Source organism: Bicyclus anynana, chromosome 8, assembly GCF_947172395.1.
Source record: "Bicyclus anynana chromosome 8, ilBicAnyn1.1, whole genome shotgun sequence".
Lineage (NCBI taxonomy): Eukaryota > Metazoa > Arthropoda > Insecta > Lepidoptera > Nymphalidae > Bicyclus > Bicyclus anynana.
In genome coordinates, this window is record NC_069090.1 from 1,267,050 (window position 1) to 1,291,944 (window position 24,895).

The following is a 24,895-nucleotide window of genomic DNA, read 5'->3' on the forward strand; positions in this document are numbered from 1 at the left end:
GCCTTCGATTCCGGAGGGTGGTGGGTTCGAATCATGGTGCATGCACCTCAAACTTTTCAGTTGTGTGCATATTAAGAAAATTAAATATCACATGTCTCAAACGGTGAAGGAAAACATCGTCAGGAAACCTGCTTACCAGAGAATGTTCTTAGTTCTCTGCGTGTGTGAAGTCTGCCAATCCGCATTGGGCCAGCGTGGTGGACTAATTCCTCTAATTCTGAGAAGAGACTCGAGCTCAGCAGTGAGCCAAATATCGTGTTAGACAGGGAGAAATGAAGGTACGAATTACGATACTATAGACAGAGAGCGATAGATGCAAATTTGCATGTGTAATTGGAATGTTTGCTTTGAGCATGCTTATTCAGGAGCATACTTAAAAATAGCATGCTTATTGCTAGCAAATGTAAATTCATAATAAGCATGCTCTTATGGAGCATACTTAATAGCATGTTTTTAGCATGCAATGCAGGTATTTACACTTGCTATTTTAGACCATGTGCAACAGTACCTTTAGTTTACAAGCACTTTTAGAAATGTCATGATTTAATGATCGTAAGTAAAGTTGAAAAATTAAAGTTATGAGGGTTCCAAGCGTGCCTTGGTCCGAGCCCACAACAAACTCAGCCACAAGACAAACTTTCGCAAAATGTGATACAAGTATGTCTGGCTATCGCATACTGCCAAGCATTTTCGGTTAGATAGATATCAATACTTTTGATACTTTCAAAACACGTACGACTGTTACCACAATTTTCCTGTTAAATTTAAAGTCGCTGGCAAAGTTGCATGCAAAATTGGGGACTTTACTTTTGAACTCGTTTTAAACGAGTAGGTACGTACGTAAGATCTTTTAGTTATAACAACAACAAAATAAGTTTAATTTTTTTTTATTTTGTGAGCAGTGTTATGCAGTTTATATGTTTTAAATATCAAAAATTTATGAACCGTGGTTCAATTTTTCTCCCTTTGGCTAACGTGCTATGTGATATATAACAAAGTAACTGGTACTTATGTATTCGTTATCAACCCATATTCGGCAATTCTTTGGTATTCAATTAAAATTGTAAGGTAACCTTATAACTACATGACACAATTAAAGTCCGAACGCTCAGAGATTGCGTTTCTAACTGGTCGTGATCGATTGGGACAAGCATATTTGACTACAATTGCCGCGCTATTTGATCTCATCGAAGACAAACAGTTGGCATAACCTTGTAATAGCGCAGTGTTGGCTTATTTAACAAATAAATACAAAAACTAATCTTTTGATTGTATAAAGTAACTTGGCGGCGCCAACTTCGTTAATTTCAAAGAGAATGTAATCACTGTTTTAGTTTTGTTCCTCACTTCTTGTGACACTATGCTAGTGGACGGACGCAACGATATTTTTGGATATTATAGTGATTAGTTATATTAATCCATAGAGTTTTTTCATTAGTTCAAAATCCACTTCCCAATTCGCAGTTCAACGACCTTGTACGCCACTTCGAAGTTATATTGCTCTTTTGGTCACGATCTGTCAGAAACGCAATCTCTGAGCGGCCGAATTTTAATTGCAATACCAGGAAACACCAAACCAAACCACAAATGGATATTTGTGAATAAGTGTCGATAATATTGATCAATATAAAACGAATGGAACAATTTGTAAATAACATTGCCGAAACAATTGGTGAATGTTATTTAAATTTCTTCAGAATGCTCTACTTACTAATTGCTCCATATTTATCTGTCAAGCAATAATTGCTTCTTAAATATCTCGTGTAAGCCCATTGAAAGAAACTGAGATTAAAATTAGTTTATGTCAATTATATATACTTTACTAGCGGACGCCCGCGACTTCGTCCGCGTAAAAATTGATGTAAACTTCTCTACCTCTACCTTACCCTGCTCGTAAACCTACCCAACCCTACCCTACCCTACCCTACCCCTACCTTACTCCTACCCTACCGCTAACGCTAACCCTTCCCTCCCCCCACCTTACCCTACCCTAACCCTACCCGTAACCTATCCATATCCTATCCTACCCTACCCCTACCCTACACCTACCTTATCCCTACCCTACGTTCCATATCCTTCCCCTACCTCTACCTTGCCCCTACCCTACACTACCCCTACCTTATCCGTACCCTACCCAACCCTACCCTACACTTTCCCTAAATTACCCCTACCATACCTCTATCCTACCCCTTCCCTACCTCTATCCTATCCCTACCCTCAGCAAAATTGGTCCAGCCTTTTGTGCGTGGTGCAATGACCAAAAGACTATAATTTCCCAAGCGACTTCTATGCTAATACTATAAAGATGTAAAGTTTGCGTGGTTGTCGGGGGTAATCTCTGGATCTACTGGACCGATTTGGAAAATTCTTTTACCAATAGAAAGCTACATTATTTGCGAGTGTCATAGGCTATGTTTGGTCCTCATATTCATACGGGAACGGGAACCACGTAATTGAAACCGCGGGGCGTCATATAGCGGCATTTCTGCGACTTTCAGAAATTTTGTATTATCTCCGAAACTATATAACTAATTAACATACTGTAAAGGGCAAATCTTATCTCTATAATATCCTTGTGATTATTAAATAATTTATTTTGATAAGGATTTAAGTTTAGTTGTGTAAATAATGACGTAAACCTTAGTTTAAAATTTAAATATTATTTAAAGTACTAAAGGTACTATATCTGCTAAATTATAAAAGATAGATATATGGTGTCGCGGACTTTTTTTGTAGAACTTTTAAAGGTTCAAAAAGCCTCCATACATTTATTTCAGTTATACGCAATGGTTGAGGCAGCGCATGCGAATAAGTAAGTTTTTCGGTCTGACCTGTAAGAGAAAACCCGCGATATCTCAGTAGTTATATATGATAGAAATATAAAATATAGCCTATAGCACTCCCCGATAACGTAGCATTCTACTGGTGAAAGAATTTTTAAAATCGGTCCAGTAGTTCCGAAGATTACCCCATTTCAAAAAATTGTTACAAACTTACAAACTTACAAACTTACAAACTTTACCTCTTTATAATATTAGTATAGATAAGCACTTTTCGACGACACCGTTGATTGATAAAGACTAAGATTGGTAAAGACTTTAAGACCACCGGTTCGGAAGGCAGATTCTGCTGAGAATAGACGGCAATAAATTCAAAATTTGTTCTTTAAAAATCATTATTCTTTAGAATATTTATTTATCTTAAATAAAATTATAATGATATTCTACTCCTTATGTGATGATGAAAGCCGATATAATTCAGCTTTGTGATCAATAAATCCATCAATATTGAATAAGACATTGGGTGCTTAAAATGTGTTTTATCACATTGATTAACGGACTTATTTGGATTAACTTTTTATCATTTATGCCGAAAATTTAATGTTCACTAGCCTTATACATACTATTCATTCTTAAGTAAAAAACTGCTTTGTATCTTGGATAAGGCCAATCCAATTGGAAGAATGACCATTTTGACGTCATTTCGATGGAATAAGCACGGTTTATATGTCAACAAAAATGAAATATCGCTGTCATTTGATATAAGTAGTGACTTATATTTTGAATAGACACCGAGACAAATAATAGGCATGCAGATTGTAGTTCCGTTTTCCCTTTTAAATTCATCGCGTTCATGATAGTCATAAAAACTGCCGGCGTTTTATAAATAACATTTTATTTATTTATTTCTGTCAACTATTGAGCCGAGCTGGCCTCCGCACGAATTCAACGACCTTTACTTGTTCAACCTTAAATGTTCAAGTTCAGGTAATTACGATCGACGATGTAACTGTTACCTAAGAGCGCTTTACATTGCCAAAACGTTCGTTATGCAATATTGCTCGAGCATTTGTAGAGAATTGCAGCAAGTTTAGCACCGAAAAAATAAACAATAAGAAACTGAAGCTTATCTTTATTATAGCTAAGCTATAAACAAATCACGACCACGTGGAATGGTTTTTTTTTTATTCTTTACAAGTTAGCCCTTGACTACAATCTCACCTGATGGTAAGTGATGATGCAAAGATGGTGAAAGATGGAAGCGGGCTAACTTGTTAGGAGGAGGATGAAAATCCACACCCCTTTCGGTTTTTACACGGCATCGTACCGGAACACTAAATCGCTTGGCGGTACGTCTTTACGTCGTGGTAACTAGCCACGGCCGAAGCCTCCCACCAGTCAGACCTGGACAAATTTAGAAAATCTCAATCTGCCCAGCCGGGGATCGAACCTAGGACCTCCGTCTTGTAAATCCACCGCACTTACCACTGCGCCACGGAGGCCGTCAATGGTGGCAAGATACTGGTTGATTTTTCGAGTAGAATACCAGGTTTATCTTGAGAGCCCTTCTGTCACCCGTCAAGCCAAGTAAAATATTGGTTTTACCCGATCTAAGTCTATCCAAGCGTTCTTCCGGTTTCAACCTTTCTTGTGTCCATCATCTTAAATTATTATTTAAAAATATTAAGAGACGAATATCTAGCATTCCATGGATTCACCGTGCGGGTCCAAGAAAAACTCCGAGCAGAATCCTGAACTTGTGACCACAGGACGTAGGGTTAAGGAATTCCTTGACGATCGATTAACACTCCCCGTTCAATGCTCGTGTTGTGTCGTCGCCTAAACTTTCTCCCTAGAAACAAGCATTTCTAAGTGTAAACTAATATTACATAGTGGCAAAATGTGATTTTTTTGTTTGTTTTAATTTTCGTTTAACTTTTTTTCGTTTAACTTTACTAGTACTCGACCTATTTAAATATTATTTCACTATTCGAAAGCCATATGTATAAGCTCCTTCCTAGCTCAATTTAGTTTAGACGTTAATCCTATGAATATGCTAAAAATACAAGGATTAAGTGAAAACATTCAAACAAGAAAGAAAGTAAATATTTAAAAAAGCCATTGTTCAAAAGTTTCGTGAAAATACTTTGTTGACGACGTCTTACAACTTTGTATTCAGATAGGTAGTGTTTTATACGTACAGGTATGTGTCGATTGAGGACATTTCCGGCGAATTTATCCAAGCGATCATAAAATGCACTTTAAAAAGAAACAACTTCGAATTGAACAATATAAAGTCAACATTTTTTTTCATTATGAAGGCGAGCACTTGGCTGTAATCATGCCTAATAGCAAGCGATGATGATGTCTATGCTTACGCGTTTGCTTAAAAGATGGCTATTCATCCTGGACTTGAAAATACCCCGTACCGACTCATAAGTGTATGAAGATACTCATGTTGTAGGTCAGGGTAGGCGAACCTTTATGCATCAACGTGCCATTTTTTCTAAAAAATGTTTAATAGGGTCATTGGCGTGCCATCAAATAATTTTGACTTTCTGATTATTTGGAGAATAACAATAATAAATACTATCAAAACTCTTTATGAAATAAAGTAAACAAAAGAGGTACATTTTGGAATGTTTTTATTACACGCATAAATTAAATTATTGTAAAATTAGTGTGACTTCTGTTGCTGCAGGTTAGATGACAAATAATTTATGTCAGGGTTATAAGATGTTACTTTTACAATGTAGGTGGTAGGGAAAACGGAAGCTGGAAGAGCATTCCATGTTTTCGCAGTGCATTATGGACGGACGAAGGACGAAGAGCCGAAACGCGTCGTACGAGTCAAAGAGACATCAGAGAACGTATGGATGCAGGCTGGGATGCCAGGGATGCCTGGCAGTTCTATGGTAATATTAAAATGGTGAAGAAGAAACTAGATCGATCTGAACATCTGAGAATGCTCTGGTTTTGGAATGAAAATACGGCTGCTTCCATTTAATCACACTACTATTATAAAGCCGAAAGTCTCTAGTCTATTTGTTCCTTAACGCTCCTGCTTCTGAAGCGATTTGGCTAAAATTTGGAATGGAAATAGATTTTTCTTTCCATCCCAGAAAAATACATGGTTCCCGCGGGATTTGTGAAAAACTGAATTCCATGCGGATGAATTCGCGGACGTCCGGTAGTATTCAATATTTATCATAATATGATGTTTGTAAGGAATTAGTACATTATCACAAAATAAGATAGGTATTTTTATTCTGTCCCTACCATAGTTAAGCCTCCGGACACGTTAAATTCTGACAGGTCAGCATAAACCATGGACGTAACAAAAGACTGATTTTGTACTATAACCTGCGATGCCCAGACATACTACATTTTTTGAAAGCTAAAAGTTGCTTATTTCTTTGATAGTTTTTTTTTATTTGTTACAAATTAGCCCTTGACTACAATCTCACCTGATGGTAAGTGATGATGCAATATAAGATGAAAGCGGGCTAACTTGTTAGGAGGAGGATGAAAATCCACACCCCTTTCGGTTTCTACACGACATCGTACCGGAACGCTAAATCGCTTGGCGGTACGTCTTTGTCGGTAGGGTGGTAACTAGCCACGGCCAAAGCCTCCCACCAGCCAGACCCGGACCAATTAGGAAAACCCAGGACCAATTGGGAAAGGATCGAACCTAGGACCTCCGTCTTGTAAATCCGCTGCGCCACAGAGGTCATCAAAAGTAAGATGTTCAATTATAGAGTTAGGATTGTGGAGTGGTTTCAAGGGTGCAGACCTACAAACGTCCATCGAAAAATACGTGTTTTATTAACATTTTCAACATGTCTACCAGACGCCAGTTACTTTTCTTCGTGGCAATCCTTCTACAACATCAGTTAATTCAACGTCGGCCCCGGGGATCGCGTGACGTTCGTTTTTTTATGGGTTTACCGGCTTCACCACTTTCTTTGTAAAGACTCACTCTGGTTACTCTGTGGCTTCGTACTGTACATCTGCACCCTTGAAACCTGATACCATCCAAAGCCACCACGGTCCGACCGTCCGACTTTCATAGCAACTATACTCGTACCTATGGCAGACCTTCAGCGCTCGTTTTTTTTTAAAATTTATTTTATTGATAAGATATAACAATTATTTAACTTATCGATACTCTCGCCAAACTGTACAGGCAGTTTGTCGGCGAGTTGACGCTCATTATTCTAGTTATTATTTAAAAGTAATTGCTAAATCTAATTTTAATAACATAATTAAAACTAAGGTAACCTAAGAATTTAATATTATAAAATGAAATAATAAAAAAAAATTACAAAAGGTGCAAAACAATTTCTATAAAGTAAAACCGTCAGTGATGGGGTCCCCAAGGAAAACTTTCTTTAATTTCTTCTTGAGGACTCCTTCACTGATCTCCCTTTCTTTTTTGAGCCACTCAATTTTATTATATATTTTAGGTACCATGTAGCCGGTAGTTCTTTCACCATAGCAGTTATTGGCTTTTGGCATGATATATTTCTTTTCTGTTATTTCTTAGAGATTTTAAGAAATGAGGTAAGTCAGACAATCGCAGGCTTTCGTTCTATTTGAATAGAATCTCATACAATGTTGCGGACATCCGCAGCGAGCGCGAGGTGAGCCGGAGCGGATGCGGCGTTTAGTTTAATTGCTTAATTGATCCACTGTGCATATTTCATTGAGACTCATGCTTGACCTAGGCGGGAGGATAACATCGTATGCTTCTCATTACGAGCACGGCTGGGACCTTTAGAACTTGAGATAGACCTTCCAAGTGTGACCTTAACATGACAAGGCGTATAATCGTAGACAGCGTTTGAGTAATGTTGACACAAGTTATTATTAAATGTTTTATTTATATTTTTACTTATATACCTATTTTGCACAGCCCTCAAGTCTCCTCTTTTTTTTAAATAAATAAATATACTTAAACAATACACATCACTATCAAGCCCCAAAGAAAGCATACAGAGTAGCTTGTGTTATGGGTGCTAAGATAGTTGATATAATAATTAGAATATTCATATACATTATATACTACATATAAATACTTATATAATGTATAAATACACACAGACACTGGAAAACACCCATGTTCATCACACAAATATTTTCCAGTTGTGGGAATCGAACCCACGGCCGTGGATGCAGGAAGCAAGTTCACTACCCACTGCGCCACGTCCGTCTTTGGCCCAGTAGTTAGCCTGTGTAGTATAAAACTTTCTTTTTTAAATCTTATTTTATCTTGGAATGAGTAAAAATTCTTAGCCTGAAGTTGGGAAGTTTGTGGTATTACAATAGGCTAGTTGACACTTTTTTTAAAATGGTCTTAAATAGTTCATTATAGTTCTACTATTTTATTTTTTAAATATTGTTTTGACAATACGAGCCAAAACGCCTGTCAGCCATTAAGGTCCATATTTCGACTGTTTCATGACATACAAACAAACGGAGCGTTTGACAAAAATATTAGTAAACAATTTAGTTTTATAAGAAATCCTTAACTTTTATTAATTAACTGGCTGACGCCGCGCGGTTTCACCTGCGTGGTTCCCGTTCCCGTAGTAATACAGGGATAATATATAGCCTATAGCCTTCCTTGATAAATTGGCTATCTAACACTAAAATATTTTTTCAAATCGGATCAGTAGTTCCTGAGGTTAGCGCGTTCAACCAAACAAACAAACAAACTTTTTAGCTTTAAATTAAAGTGTAGATATCGATATATGTCGAACCCTTATTCCGTGTAGGTACTATGCGAAATTAATGTTGTTTATACAATATTAAATTTGATATAAGTCAACTACCCTATCTTCAAGTATATCACATTAAGCCTTCATTCCATCATAATCATTAACATCTAGTAATTACTGTTAAACAGTTGAACATTGTCAATCTAAGCTCGTGGAACCTCATTGAAGCAGAGTGATGGGTCTCAGCTCCATATCCTCGCCTTTAAGGAAGGCCTGGCCTTGTTGCCCGCCCATTAAAATAGGCTGATAAATATTTTGCAAACCAGAACAAAAAATTCAAAATTCATTTACTTCAAGTAGGCTCAGTTTACAAGCACTTTTGTTTACGCCAGTTGACTATTTGTAAAGATTTTACCAAAAATGCTGAATGTATAGGCATGACGTGAGAGAAGGAGGTACTTCAGGTATGTCCGTTTAAGTCGGTCATCAAAATCAAGTGTATCCTCAACAAACATAGGTCGTTTGCTCCATTAAAAAAATGTGCAAAAACTCAAAATGCTTCAAAAAAAGTATCTACGTAACCAGTCCATACATTAGATGATTCTCTGAATTCACTCCTCTAATGACGCAGTGAGCGATGTAAACAAAGGTCATCCCGACGTCATTTATAAAAGTAATTCGTGACTATCATAGGCTTTAACAATACTCTGAAGGTAGGTAGGTATTTAATATACATATAAAAAGCGAAGAATTCATATAAAAGCACTTCGTGGCTAACAAAAGTTTTTTTTGCATTATTCATTAAGTGATAAATAGCGTGGAAACCACGAAACCGCAGAGAACATTTTTGATATGCGATCTTAATCTTTTAGGAGGGTTAACAAAAAAACATTTTAAGTATAGGTACATTATAAACCGCGTCTTACGTATGGTTTCATCATCATTATTGTCAACCCATATTCGGCTCACTGTAAAACTCGAGTCTCTCGGAATGAGAGGGGTTAGGCCAATAGTCCACCACGCTGGCCCAATGCGGATTGGCATGCAGGTATGCAGGTTTCCTTACGATGTTTTTCCTTCACCGTTTGAGACACGTGATATTTTAAAATGCACACAGCTGAAAAGTTGGAGGTGCATGCGCCGGTTTCGTATGGTTTAGTTTAGCAAATTAAGAAAGACAAAGAAAATCTCTAAATATATTAAACTTACAAAAATGAAATTAGGCTGGGAAGTAATCTATACTTAGTAGACATTTAGTCCGCTAAGAACGAAGGTCTAAGGGCGGACGAAGTCGCGGGCTCCGCTAGTAAATAATTTCTAAGATTTATATATTTTTTTTCTTTACAAGTTAGCCCTTGACTACAATCTCATCTGATGGTAAGTGATGATGCAGTCTAATATGGAAGCGGGCTAACTTGTTAGGAGGAGGATGAAAACCTTTCGGTTTCTACACGACATCGAACCGGAAAGCTTGAAAGTACGTCTTAGTCGGTAGGGTGGTAACTAGCCACGGCCGAAATCTCCCACCAGCTAAAACTTTTTAGGTAGCAAAGGTTTTTATTATAATTACGATGTGTATTATGAAGAGTAAAGAATCACCTCCATAATTCATAATGCGGGTCCGTTTCGTAACTCGAGAGACAAAAACATTAGCGAGTTAAACAATCATTATCTATCGTGTAGTTATTGTACATTGTATAGAGATGAAACCGCAAACTTATTGTTAAACACATCTTCGTGTCGGTATGCCTTCCTAAGAATGCACGAAGATCCTACATGACCTTAATTCTTGGGATTTGCTAGTACATATTTTTTTTAATAAAATAGGTACATCATAATGAAATAGTGAGAAAAAGAAAAAGAGCCGTGATAGCCCAGTGGATATGACCTCTGTCTCCGACTTCGAAGCCGTGATAGCCCAGTGGATATGACCTCTGTCTCCGACTTCGAAGGGTGTGGGTTCGAATCCGGTCCGGGACATGCACCTCCAACTTTTCAGTTATAGTGCATTTTAAGAAATTAACCATCACGTGTCGCAAACGGTGAGGGAAAACATCGTGAGGGAACCTACATACCTGAGAATGTTCTAAATTATCTGCGTGTGTGGAGTCTGTCAATCCGCATTGGGCCAGCGTGGTGGGCTATTGGCCTAACCTCTCTCATTCTGAGAGGAGACTCGAGCTCAGCAGTGAGCCGAATATGGCTTGATTACGACGACTAACAATAAGAACAAGGCGCAACTATTGACACCAGTGCAGTGTTCGTTGAAGGTTCAATGCAATTCAGAGTGCGACAGCGCAGCGCATTCCTTTGTTGATGACAAAGAGTCACTGGTGCGTGCAAATTACTACCAGTAGGTCTAACATGCGACCATTGACAAGAAAAAAACAAATAACAACCAATAGCTGCGCAACCGGAAATATCGGTGTCGGTATATCCAGCTGCGCCGCTATTGGTTGAAATTAGTCTATTTATCTTTACGAGATGTGACGTTGGTCGAATGCTAGTTATACTGTCGTTGCCCGTGCAGTTAACGGATTAGGCCACGGTTGTCGTACCCACTCCTTGCACAAAAGGCAAGCATCTTCTGGGCAAGCTCGCTTCATCTCAGATCATCGCTTTTCATCAGTCATTTTTGTAGTAATAGTCCGGTCATTTTAGACATTCGAAGTTACATAAATTCCCAACAAGCTGAAAATCAGTAAGATTGTTTAAAATGTGATAAAAAATAAAATTTGAAAGTTCCCTTGTAAGGAATTTTTTTTATTCGAATTCGATAAGTTTTTCGCGATATAAAGCGCAAGCCTAAGCAATTTAAAAAAGATTAAATTTTTCGTCAAGACCTGTGAAAATTCTTCAAACGATTTTACACTAGATATGTTACGTCCTTACAAAATTACCTCCAAAGTGATCACGATTTTGTATTTATTTACATATTTATGTTTATTGAGGTTTTACACTTTCATGAACACACCACTCGACAGTGTAGACAATATTTAGGTATTACTAGCGGACGCCTGCGACTTCGTCCGCGTGAAAGTCGTTGTAAACTTTCAACTACCCCTATCCTACCACTACCCTACCCCTACCCTACCCTACCCCTGCCCTACCCCTACCCTACACTAACCCTACCCTACCCCAACCTTACCCTACCCCTACCCTACTCATTAAGGCTGCACTTCCTTATTTATTCCCCCCCCCCCCGCGAGTCGCGTCGAGCGCGGCAACCTTTACACAAAAATAATCCACATAGCATGAATTAATATTCACGCGCGATGGTTTAGCGTATTTCTTATATAACTTTGGTGTTTCTTTACCGATTTTTATGATTCTTTTTTTATTGAATAGGTAATAATGTTAACTTTTTTAGTTAGGGATGAGTGATGAGTATTATAAACATAAGAGTAGACAAATATAATTAGAAAGCTCCGAACTGCTAAGCTATCGGGAGTTACACGTGTTATTGTGAGTCAACCATAAAAGATAGACATATATATGCTGTTGTGTTTTTATAGATAATTTTAAGGAGAACATTTCCGTCATACATGATTTCTATGTAGCTTTAACTATTAAGGCTGTACATGCGACGGAAGCTTAAAAAATTGAGTAACTTCTCCCGTTTTCTCAACATTTCTCTTCACTGCTCTGCTCCTATTGATTGTAGCGTAATGAAAAGTATACTATAACCTGCCCAGGAGTATGTAGAATAATTGTACCAAGTTTCGTTAAAATCCGTCCAGTAGTTTTTGTTTCTATAAAGAACATACAGACAGACAGACAGACAGACAGACAGACAGACAAAAATTTTACTGATTGCATTTTTGGCATCAGTATCGATCACAAATCACCCCCTGATAGTTATTTTAGAAATATATTTCATGTACAGAATTGACCTCTCTACAGATTTATTATAAGTATAGATTTGTTTAAATCGCTTTCGTTATTTACCATACGAGTTGCGACCAAATGAAATTAAAACAAAACCATTGTTCGCCTCAGTTTTGACGCGCTGTAGTGATTTTAGTATATCTAATAGTATAAAATCTTTGACAACAGGTACTTCTGTAAATGAATTCAATTCCACAAAAAATGCGGAAGCTTATGGTGCATTATTGGCATGCTTATAGGTACGATCATAGAGTTTTTTTATTCATGAATAAACCTTGGATTAAGTCACTGTCACAATCGACTTCTTGGGAAGTCGATCAATCCACGTCAGGAAATTATTGCTCAAAAGCTAAATAACTAGTACCTACTAAGATTGTAGCAGTCTAGACTAATAAGAGTGCATATTTTATAGCCATGTGATGAAATAAATTTATTGTATTATTACTTTTAAGTTTTAAATAAACGTATATTTTTACAGCAAAGCCTTCTATTTCTCGTCATTTCGATTCTATGGTTAAATTAAATTAAAAATCTAAAAAATGTTTTTAGTAGGTACATATATTGTGACTTTTGCCAGTTTCGCGAGTGGAACTTGTTTGTTAATCATTTGACATGTTGTTCGGATTCAAATACCATTTCATATTTTTCCGTGACTACTGAAAAATGTTGACCTAAAAAGCACTTGTTGACTGGACTATAAAAATATAAGGAGTAAAAAAACACGTCCTTACCTCTCTTCAACTGTCAAATTCGCCAATTCTGGTATCCAACACCAGTGCTGCTCCGGCACAATCGTCATAAAGATTTGCGAGAAATACACAAACGACACAAAAAAAGCAAACGGTATCATTAACAAAAACAATATCTTCTGGTACATTCCAAACTCTCCCACATATGGCAACAAATCGTCGAAATCCGTGACTTTTTTCCTCTTCTCCCCATCATCTGTGATTTTTTTTGTGCTGGCAACACTACCCGTGCTATCACTAGTGTCATTTGTGTATGCTTTGTTAACAAAACTACCGCTTAAATCTATGTTTGAAAGATTGTTGTCTATGGGTGCACTTTGGCGGGAATCTTCTTCACAACAAGGAGTTCGCTCTTGTGGCGCCATCTTGTTTGCTTTAGACTATTCTTCTATACTCATGCTCTGTTTGATTTTGGCTGTATCTGGAACAAAATCAAAGTAACAATCAGTAGAAATAAATCATTTGCAAACAATAATAAGAATAAATATAATATAATCTATTTCGACATTATTATTTATTACAATCTTTATTTATAGTATTCAATCGCATTAATAATAACTGTCAATATTATCAAAAATATTTCAATTGAAAAAAATTATCATTTATTATCTATTTGTCAAAATAGAAAAAATCAAAAACATCTACTGCAATTATTAAGTTAAATATTTATAAAGCTCGTGCTAAAATTATCGTAATCTTTATATGATCTTAACAAATACTTTAATTTTTATTACCTAAGTACATAACAATAAAATATTTATTACCTGGAAGATAAAATCAGTTAAAATATTACTAAAAACAAAAACAAAAAATTGACAACAAAAACAGAAGTAGAATAACAAAAAATATTACCATTTCATATCTTAACGTTTTTATTATATAAAACTGTTAATTGACTTGCTTCCGCATTAAGCACGATTAAGTTAATTTTTTTTTGTTACAAATATGCAGATACTATGGGTAGTTATTGTTTTTGTTAGTTCGCGGTTCACCTTGGACCTCGAATAGGTGGTAGTAAAACAAGCATTCTAATATGGATTTTGGTGGTAGGCCAAGCGATTCAACTTTCCAATAGGATAGTATCACGTATAGACATGGTGGAGGGACTATCATTCTTCAGAGGTACTAAAATTTTGAATTATTTGAGACATTTCCTGTACAATAAATTTCATGTCATGAGATTTGAAGACATGGGATATCACGGTGTAATACCTTTGCCTTTTTCTCATGTGAAAGAAAAATAAAATTAAAAAGCGAGAATTTAAAAAGACAATTGGCGTGAATAATACACACTTGATTTTTTTCAAGAAATTCATTGTAAATTTATGACCGTAACTTATATATTTTTCAACATTAATTGTTGTTGTTCTCTTTATCTAGTGAGAATGGTGATCCTAATTTGGAGATGGATGAAATTTTCAATCTGTTACCATCAAAGTCGAGACGCATTTACTTAAATAACTATCTAGGTAAAGTGGAGAAAACAACGACGAAGGGATTCACTTACGAAAGGAGTTTTTTAAACTATCATCTCCCACGTTTACCTCAGATACTCATTATTCATCTTCACAGTAGTCGGAAATTATGTTACTGGGTAAAAGCATCTCCCTTAATATCCAAAATTGTAGACTTTGTACATTTAATTTTCAATTAAAATAAATCATTGAATATTGTACTAAGCTATTTTATTTTCTCGCAATCTTAGTAAAAAGCAGAGTGTAACACGTGTGGCTAAACCAATTATAAACTCGGTTTCTATTTAGCGGTCCTCGCCTTACGTCTCGGGCCCTAAAAATACCTCGTATACCTCGTATATGGGTCTTTTTAGCCTCTTGTATAACAATCTACTATTGTAATTAAGTCTCAGTCACTCAATTCACACTCACTAGCGAGATCGCTGCCAAGGTACATATGTTTTCTGTGGCCAAGGATTAATTTGATAATTAAAATAAAAAGCACCTTACCAACTTCGCTAGACGTTGTCACACATGTTCAGTTTGTAATAGTTTCAAGTGCAAAGTAAATTATCTATCTATATTTGGTTTTGCTAAAGTGGAACTAAACCGTTGGTCTAGGTTAATACCAAGTGTTGCGAAATATGTAACCATCAGGTCAATGTTAGTAACTTCGTGAAACAAGTGTGGTTAGAATTCTTAAAACAACTATTATTTCTCGTAACATACGCGTATGTCTTTGATTTCGTACAAGGTTGACAGGCGCATATAATGAGTATATAAATTGTATGCCCACATGATTTAATATCGAATGTAGATTATTCGATAACTAGCCGACGCACCGCGATTTCACCCGCTTAGTTTCCGTTCCCATGAGAATACAGTGATTAAATATAGCCTATGAAACTCATAAATAATGTGGTTTTTTGTGGTAGAGATTATCCCCTACAAACTTTCCTCTTTATAATAATAGTATGAAGTATAGATAAACTTTACTCGTAAGTCGTATGTGGTAAGAGAGTGGAAGATGTGTGCACTTTCTAGAACTGTAGAGACAATAATAGCAAAAAAGTCACTAATTTATTTATTTTTCTATTATCCGCGAAAAACCGGCGACTCTAAGCGACAATGAAACGGTGAAGGAAAACATCGTGAGGAAACCTGCACACCAGAGAATTTCTTAATTAAAGAAAAGAAAATTATTAGAAAAAGAAATTAGAGAAAAGTCTGGTGAAAAGCGTGGTGGACTATTGGCCTAACCCCTCTCATTCTGAGAGGAGACACGAGCTCAGCAGTAAGCCGTATATGGGTTGATAACGACGAAAATAAGATGTGACAGATCACTCTGGGATTGTGGTCTATACAGGAGTACATCATTAAATCTATATGATACAGCAAATATAGAAGCGTGACATAATTAATATGCAAATAATTTCAGCTGATTGCCATCAGTTAAGTGTAAATCGTAATTGATACATATCGAGTAGTAATTCATTAGCACTCGTGAACTCCGGTTCTGGAACTTTAAATTACACTAGTCAACGCCCCGCAGTTTCACCCGCGTAGTTCCCGTTCCCTTAAAAATATGGAGATAAAATATAGCTTATGAGACTTACAAATAAATTGGTTTTTCTAGTAGTGAAAGAATTTTCAAAATCGGTTCACTAGATCCAGAGATATCCCCCTACAATACCACAAACTTTATAATATTAGTATAGATTATGTTGTGGTCAAAATATGCGTTATTTTCCTACGGGAGTGCCTTCCTTTACAAGATAATGGTAACTTTTTTTATTCGTTTATTGAAAATGGCTTTAATTTACAAGCAATTTTGAAACATCAGGTTATGTTGTTATGGTGATAAGTGAAGTCGAAAACTAAAAATTGTAAACTTATTTTTCAGTTATATTTGTAAAAATTCTAAAAATAATGTCATTCAAGATTTTTCAAAATTCCACCCCTAAAGGGTTAAAAAGGGGTTGAAGATTTTATTATAAAAATTGTTCATGTTTTAAGTTATAGTTTTGTAAAATGATTAGTTGACTGTACATATTATGTATTGAACATGCGAAATATAAATACCAGGGGGTGTAATAGGGATGGAAAGATTACAACGACTTCCACGCGGACGGATTCGCGGGCGTCCGCTAGTATATATAAATAAATAGAGCATTCTTCACGTTCACTTAAATAGCAACCGAAGGCTAGATGACAATCTCCCTTACATGCAAAAGGTATATGCCGTTAACTGATGCCGATCGATCTCGTATCTGTACTCATCTACCATTCTAATTAATATGAGAATCTTCGTCTTGAATCAAAACTATGGAACAGAATATACAGGTGTCTCGCAAATAGCAGGACAAACTCTACAGGGTGATAATTGAAATCAAGGCCTGAAATAATTATTGTACGTTATCCAAATTTTATTGAAGTTTTATAGAAGTTATTTTTCTACAAAATACAAAAGTCACTTCCTGTCCTGTCGCATGATAACATGCGACCAATATGATAATCTCGTGAAGAGAAATAGATTTTTTAAACGGACGGAAGAAAACGTAGACCGCCAAGCGATTTAGCGTTCCGGTACAATGTCGTGTAGCAACCGAAAGGGGTGTGGGATTTTCATCCTCCTCCTAACAAGTTAGCCCGCTCCCATCGTAGATTGTGGCGATTTTAATTTCAACCAATTGCGGCGCTTCCATAAATACAGCTTTCTCTTCCATTGCGTTGGTAATGGATGGGACTGGACAACTCCGACGCCAGTTGCATGTTAGCACCACTGGAGCAGAGTGATAGGTCTAAGCTCCGTATCATCATTATCAACATATTCGGCTCACTGCTGAGCTCGAGTCTCCTCTAAGAATGAGAGGGGTAAGGTCAATAGTCCAATGCGGATTTTCACGTTGGTCGCATGTTATCGGCACTGGATTCGAACCCAGGACCTCTTGATACGAATCCGCAAGATTGTGGTTGTCTTTTTTAATTATTAATCAAATCAAACGTAAAAAATAAAACAAATTTTCCATCATGAGATCATGGGACAATGATACTGACAGTTTGACTGGACAATGTGATTCATTGTCGAAAGAAAATGTGTCTATCAGTTTGTTACTTTATCACGGGTATCCGCTAAACTGATTTGGATGATATTTAGTACAGAGTTATATTGGATCTTGGAGCAAAACAAAGGCTACTTATCTAACCCGGAAAAATCGAATCCTGCGAACGAAGTCACGGGAGTCCGATACTGTTTATATGTAACACGATGGTATAATATGTTTTAAGTTAATTAAAACAAACACAACATAAGTTCCTAATTAGGATCGCCAGTGCGCTTCAGTAAGCGTACGTATGAGTAATGTGACCATAATTAATGTAACATGTAGGATGAGTCCTATTAAAATAATCTGACAAAAACTACAATATGCTCTTTTAAAGTACAATTCATCTCTATACCCGTCCTAAAAGGTTCAACGGTTTAGCGGTAATGTAAACTAACAGACAGACTAACAGACTTTCATTTATAATATTGGTTTGGATATGGAGGTATGGATTAATATTACTTAAATAAAATGTGTATAGATCAGAATCAAGTTACGCCGGAATGTGTATTCAGTTGGATTACGAATTTGGAGTAAAAAAAATCAATTTGAAAATGTTTTCCGTGTTTGCTTCTAAATATTTTAAGTTAGATAAAAAATCAGTTTTTTATCCTCCTGCAATAATTATGTCTTTGCATATTGCAAGAGGATAAAAGCTGCTAGGTTTTCTACACATTCCTATGATTACAATATTAATAGTCCAATAGGACTAGGTAATGAAAATATTACTCACAAAAAACCTGTTACATTTTCAATCAACAAGGAAAACTAATATAAATGGTGCTATGATGTATTAACTATTTAATTGAAACTTTGAATAAATTAAGTACACTTCTTTATGCAATCCGTGTATCAATTGCACAAGCCTTATATGTGTTCACTAAATATGGCGATTGGCCAGGCTTCATCTGACCGATCTGAATATTCAAGGATTGTAGGCTTTTATCGACTAAAAAGGAACTAATAAAAAAAATACAAATAAATATTACTAATAAAAAACATATTATGCATTATTAAGGTAAGACTGGATTCGACCATCATTTACGAATATCGATCGTTTTTATGCCCGAGCTATAGCTTCCTTTAAGAACTTATAATTTGATGGGGTTGATGTAATTCAAATACATATTTTCGGGGAAGGTATAGGTGTAAGTAAATGGATCGTTTTTCATTGGAAAATAAGTTTTATTATTTTATTAGTAAAATTTATGCCTTATATACTATGTGCGAGTGTCAGTCGCCTTATGACGTTCATAATACGTATACGGTTAACGTGAATCGCGGCAAACTTTCAAGAGTGAAACGAACTGTCACGCTCACCATGCTATATCACGTAGTTCATCATATCATACTCCCAGATTTTGAAAGAATTTGTCAAATTGATTAAGTACTTCCAGAGAATGTTCAATGCAAACAAACAATCAAAATATCTTTACTATTTATATTTATTTAATGAAAAATTCATCATCTTCTCTTCTCTTATCTCAGTTAAGTGAGGTCGGCAAAAAATCTACTTCATTCGCCTTATTTAATAAGAATTATCGGACCGAATGTATCTAGAAACAGATACATCCGTGCTGCAAAAAGAGAATTGTCCCAAATGTGCTATTGGGATATGGTCACAGTACATCGAATAGGGCTCAAGGATTAGGAATTGTATGAACTTCACTGTGATGTTATTATCTACGTATTACTATCGCTTGGCCGTGAATGTAGTATTGAATAACAATAAATCCTGTTATATAGGAAGTAAACACAGTCTCAGTTGCAATTCACTGGGGTGTACCCACTAACACTAAGAAAGCAAGTAGCCTATTCACTAATTTAGTATTAAAATAAACATCAAATCAACTGAGAAATGTTATCTAACCACTGTATGATATCCACGAAGCGTTGTCTTGTAGAATCTCAATCGTACGAGTAATGTCAAATAACAAAGTTAGTGAATTTATTAATTATAGCAGATGCCGCGTGGTTTCATCCGCGTAGTTCCAATTCCCGTGTGAATACGGGGATAAAATACAAATTAAGTCACTCGCTGACAATGTAGCTTTCCATTGGTACAAGAATTTTTAAAATCGGTTCAATAGGTTCAAAGCTTATTTAATTCACACAATCCATCAAATATTTCCTCTTTACAATATTATGAACCATGCCGAGATCCGCTTTAAGGCACTCACAAAAACATGTATAATAAAATATAACTTAAGTCACTCGCTGACAATATATCTATCCATTGGTACAAGAATTTTTAAAAAATTTTAATAAAAAAAATTCAACCGACTTCCAACTCAAAAAATAACTTTAACTAAAAAGCAAAAAATAACATCCTACCTATGTGCTACCTTCTGATCAGTTTGAAGGCGGTGCCAAGCCAGTGATGTTTTAATTAAATACGTTTAAACTACAAAATTTCTGTGGTTATTCCAGTAACAGCTTTAATTAAAACACGACACTGGCTTGGCACCGCCTTCAAACTGATCAGAAGGTAGCACATAGGTAGGATGTTATTTTTTGCTTTTTAGTTAAAGTTATTTTTTGAGTTGGAAGTCGGTTGAATTTTTTTTATTAAAATTTTTATTTTTTTATTTTTAGTGTTAGCATACCCACTGCGTGTGTACAGTCACAACCTATCTAAGTGGAAAGTTCTCATCAATACAAATTTATCAAGTCCAAACACAAGGTAGCTACTGTGAACCGTCAAGGAGTTCCTTCACTGTCCCTCGTCTTCATCATCAGACCCTTAATACAGTCACAATCCATCTAGGTGGAAAGTTCTCATCAATACAAATTTATCAAGTCCAAACACAGGGTAGCTACTGTGAACCGTCGAGGAGTTCTCTTCACTGTCCCTCGTCTTCATCACCAGACCCTTAATACAGTCACAATCCATCTAGGTGGTAAGTTCTCATCAATACAAATTTATCAAGTCCAAACACAAGGTAGCTACTGTGAACCGTCGAGGAGTTCTCTTCACTGTCCCTCGTCTTCATCATCAGACCCTTAATACAGTCACAATCCATCTAGGTGGTAAGTTCGCATCAATACAAATTTATCAAGTCCAAACACAAGGTAGCTACTGTGAACCGTCGAGGAGTTCTCTTTACTGTCCCTCGTCTTCATCACCAGACCCTTAATACAGTCACAACCCATATAGGTGGAAAGTACTCATCAATACAAATTAATCAAGCCCAAACAAAAGGTGACTGCTGTAAATCCTTGATGAGTTCCATCGTCTGTGTTTCGGCTCCATCATCAGACCAACTCCAAACCTTCATAAAGTTGTAGTGGTTTAAAATACCTTATGGAAACACTAACAAACGTACTAGCCGTCTCTACAACTTTCGAAAGTTCCCCTCAATTTCTCCAGGATGCCATCATCAGATCCTGACATGAAAAAAATGGGACCACCCTGGAAGTAAACCCTACAAAACAAAAAAAGAATTTTCAAAATCGGTCCATAATTGACGGAATTATCGCTGGACATACATAAAAAAAAAAAAAAAAAAAAAAACATACATACAGCCGAACGTAGAACCTCCTCCTTTTTGGAAGTCGGTTAAAAATCAGTTCAATGAATTCAAAGCTTGTTTAATTCACAAAAATCATCAAATATGTCATCTTTACAATATTGTGCACCATACAGAAATCCACTCAAAGGCACTCACAAAAGCATGTATTTAGTTAACATATTTTTTTAAATGAATATTTGCCATATCTTTTAAATACAACCAATATTCCCATCCCCTCCCAATTAGACGGGAAAGACTGTATTAGGAGTGGGCACGACAATAAACCAACGGGCGGGGATCGAACCACCACCCCTCGGTAAGTCCAACCGCTCTGACCGTTGAGCTATTGAGGCTCTGAAATTATCTTTATTGAGGCAATTAAATCAAATGCAAATGATAAAAGGTGTCTATAATGCGCTTATGAGGAAAGTTGACATGAAACGACATTATAACTCGCTACCGAGAATTATTACAGCAATTAATTTAAATGCAACATAAAATTTATCGTTTGTTTTTTGCTGTCCTGTGCAAACGTTAGTAATTGACAATAATTCGAATAAATTAATAAATTAATAGACAACAAAAAAAAGGCACTCATTGATTAAATATTATTTTTAATTACCCTGAAAAATACCTAACAGTTCAATCAATGAATCAGACATAGCACGAGGTCCTTGCATTCTTTTCTAGGGTTGTCACTACCAAAAAATTAAAATTTTATTATCAGAATTATTAGCCCATTTTTATTGGGTCAAGCTTAATCGAAGGGGAAATTTGGCGCTTCGGCTTAGGGTGATAATGTTTGGCTTTGTAATTATCGCTAGCAGATGTCTATTATAGTGCTGATGACTGTGGATTGATGCTGAAAATTTCTTGAAATCTTAATAATTTCATAGCTAGGAAAAAACCTAGGACTGTTCTAATGTCAGCTAAGGTATTGACCACTACCAAAAAGGTCTTTTTCTTATTTTTTTTCTAGTTCACGGAAAGCCTAAGCCTAAAAAAAAAAAAAAAATTAAATAATGAAAATAATAATAATTAAGCGGTTTGAATCATTCAACAAACAACATCACGTCATTTGTTTACTTTTAAAAGGCAGTGTTCATGATTCATAACTCAAAGTTGGCAACCCTGTTTCTAGTGCTAACCTAGATCTGGATTCTCATCCTCAAATCAAATCAAATCAATCAATACTAGTACTTATGTACTGGTGATAGGATTCAAAATGGGTTTTTAATTATTTTACCTACGTTACCGACTTTGACCCCGTTGGCAAGTGAACACGAAGTTTTACGTTGATTGTAAAAAAAAAATAATAAATGGACGTGTCAATTTTGATGACCATTTTTTCGTAAAAACTTCTAATTGAGCTATTTTATCATTATTTACTGAATTAAGGTTTTATGATGTCTAATTAAGATACTTGGACAATAAGTCTATTAAAAATCTTATTGTCAAATGATTTTTTTTAATTTCTTAGTAGACTAAGCTCATTCCAGGGCAATCCGGTTATAGCTACCAAGACTTGACCCATTGATTACAATCTCATCTGATGGTAAGTGATGATGCTAAGATGGAAGCGGACTAACTTGGTAGGAGGAGGATGAAAATCCACACCCCTTTCGGTTTCTACACGACATCGTACCGAAACGCTAAATCGCATGGCGGTACGCCGCGGCCGAAGCCTCCCACCAGCCAGACCTGGATCAATTAAGAAAACCTAAATCGGCCCAGCCGGGGGTCGAACCCAGGACCTCCTTCTTGTAAATCCACCGCGTATACCACTGCACCACAGAGACCGTCATGGAACTCCTCGCGTCGTGTTCATCATTACTGAGGGTCGTGACTTGTAAAGCTTCGTGTACTTTTCAATCGCCAAAGGTGCGGATTTGATCTGACCAACGCATCGGGCTACGACCTCGAGAATCAATAAGAGAATCCTTCCACTTTGCCAATTATAAATGTTTCTCTAAGTTATACCTTCTCCTGGCAATGTGAACGAAATACTCGAGGATTCTCTGAAGTTGGTGGATAGTCATTTCGAGATGTTAAGATGTTTCAACACCGATGCATCAGCCTTATGCGCTGTCCACGGAATATGGAGCATTATTCGCCACCACAGCATCTCGAAGACGATGCGATGCCAATCAGCCGATAGTCCAGCCCCTTTAGCCAAGTGGCATATGATTCTCTTTCTACGATCGCAAACTTTTCGAAAACTAGAAAAATGTATTCGAATGACAGATCTTGATCACGTGACCTGTCGATAGCAAATGTCATTCCCATAGAGAATCAGAGACAATCGAGAATCCCAGAGAGAATCGTTGCCACTTGGCTACAGGGGCAAGTCTCAGCTGCGTACGTAAATATTTAAAAGATTAAAGTTCGGACAAGACGCATTTTGGTGTTTAAACAGATGTTCCTGTCTTTCCAAATTTGATGCAGTTGTAACATGGCGTTTTTTATCCCAATTTTCTTGCGAATTTCCATCTCTCATGATTCCGTGTTAATTAGTTTTAGAAGTATTTCTTCTTCTTCTTCTTTTTAGTTATCGCGACCTGAGCTCTATGCCATGAGGCCACGATTGCACTATCGTAGTTGGGGTTTGATTCCCGTCGGTAAGCTAAGTTTAAAAATAACTGGCTTTGTCTCATGAAAAATAGGAAAATAGAATTCGGTTCGAGCCAATTCGTCTAATCACCAACAATCCATATTCGGCTCACTGTTGAGCACGAGTCTCCTTTCAGAATGAAAGGTGTTAAGCTAATAATCCACCACGCTGAGCCAATGCGGATTGGCAGACTTCACACATACAAAATTCTCTAGTATGCAGGTGCCCTCATGATGTTTTTCCTGCACCGTTTGAGACACGTGGTTTTTAATTTCTTAAAATGCACACAACTGAAAAGTTGGACGCTCCAGAACGGATTCGAACCTACGCCCTCCGAATCGAAGGCTGAGATCATACCCACTGAGCTATAACGGCTCTCAAATTCCTTTAGTCGAAAAACAAACCGTTTATTTAACGCTAACCAAGAAATAACAATAGCTAATTATTCTATTATTTGGATTCACCACCGAGTAGGTAATCCAGCAATTGATAAATTTACGGAAGTAATCAACAATTGAGTTAGCATGCAACAATATAACGAATCATTTGCACATGTAGAGCATTTGTAATTTTGTAGCTAACAACAGTTGTTATGTTAAATTAATTGAATTAATAGGGTAGTTTATTCATATCAAATTTTATCTATACTTATAATAACACTGGTCAAATGGGGATGATGACTAGGTTTGAATATATTGATTTTTATGATACATTCGGGTAAATAGGGTCAATGTTAACTAATTTATACATAAAAAGCAAAGATTGACTGGATATTTGCAAAATAAGTGAGATTATAAAATTTCAAAATCTATTAAAAATTTTTTATCGTAATTAGATGAAAATTCAGTTTTAGCTTCCTTACATTAAATGTGACATTTTTTAGAATACGAACTATAAACATAAAAGCACAAATAACAAAGATATTAGTAGTTTTGTTTGAACTCACATACAAATCTAACGATCATTATATTACCTACGACGTCATTAGTTCGTGCCATTTTGTATGGGGCGTTTTTCAAGGATCCGCGTCAGCGACGCAAATCTGACCCTTTAAATCCCTGTAGCTCCGAAAGT

The 24,895-nt window shown here is 36.3% G+C and overlaps 1 protein-coding gene across 1 annotated transcript in view; it reads right to left on the reverse strand.

Moving 5' to 3' along the window:
- LOC112050365 (organic cation transporter protein) overlaps window positions 1–24,895 on the reverse strand; it is a 49,540-nt gene that overhangs the window by 14,015 nt on the left and 10,630 nt on the right. Inside the window, exon 2 of the mRNA XM_024088618.2 lies at window positions 13,123–13,561. Coding sequence (XP_023944386.1) covers window positions 13,123–13,505 — 383 coding nt within the window. The 5' untranslated portion in view covers window positions 13,506–13,561. The remainder of the gene's footprint in view (window positions 1–13,122; window positions 13,562–24,895) is intronic.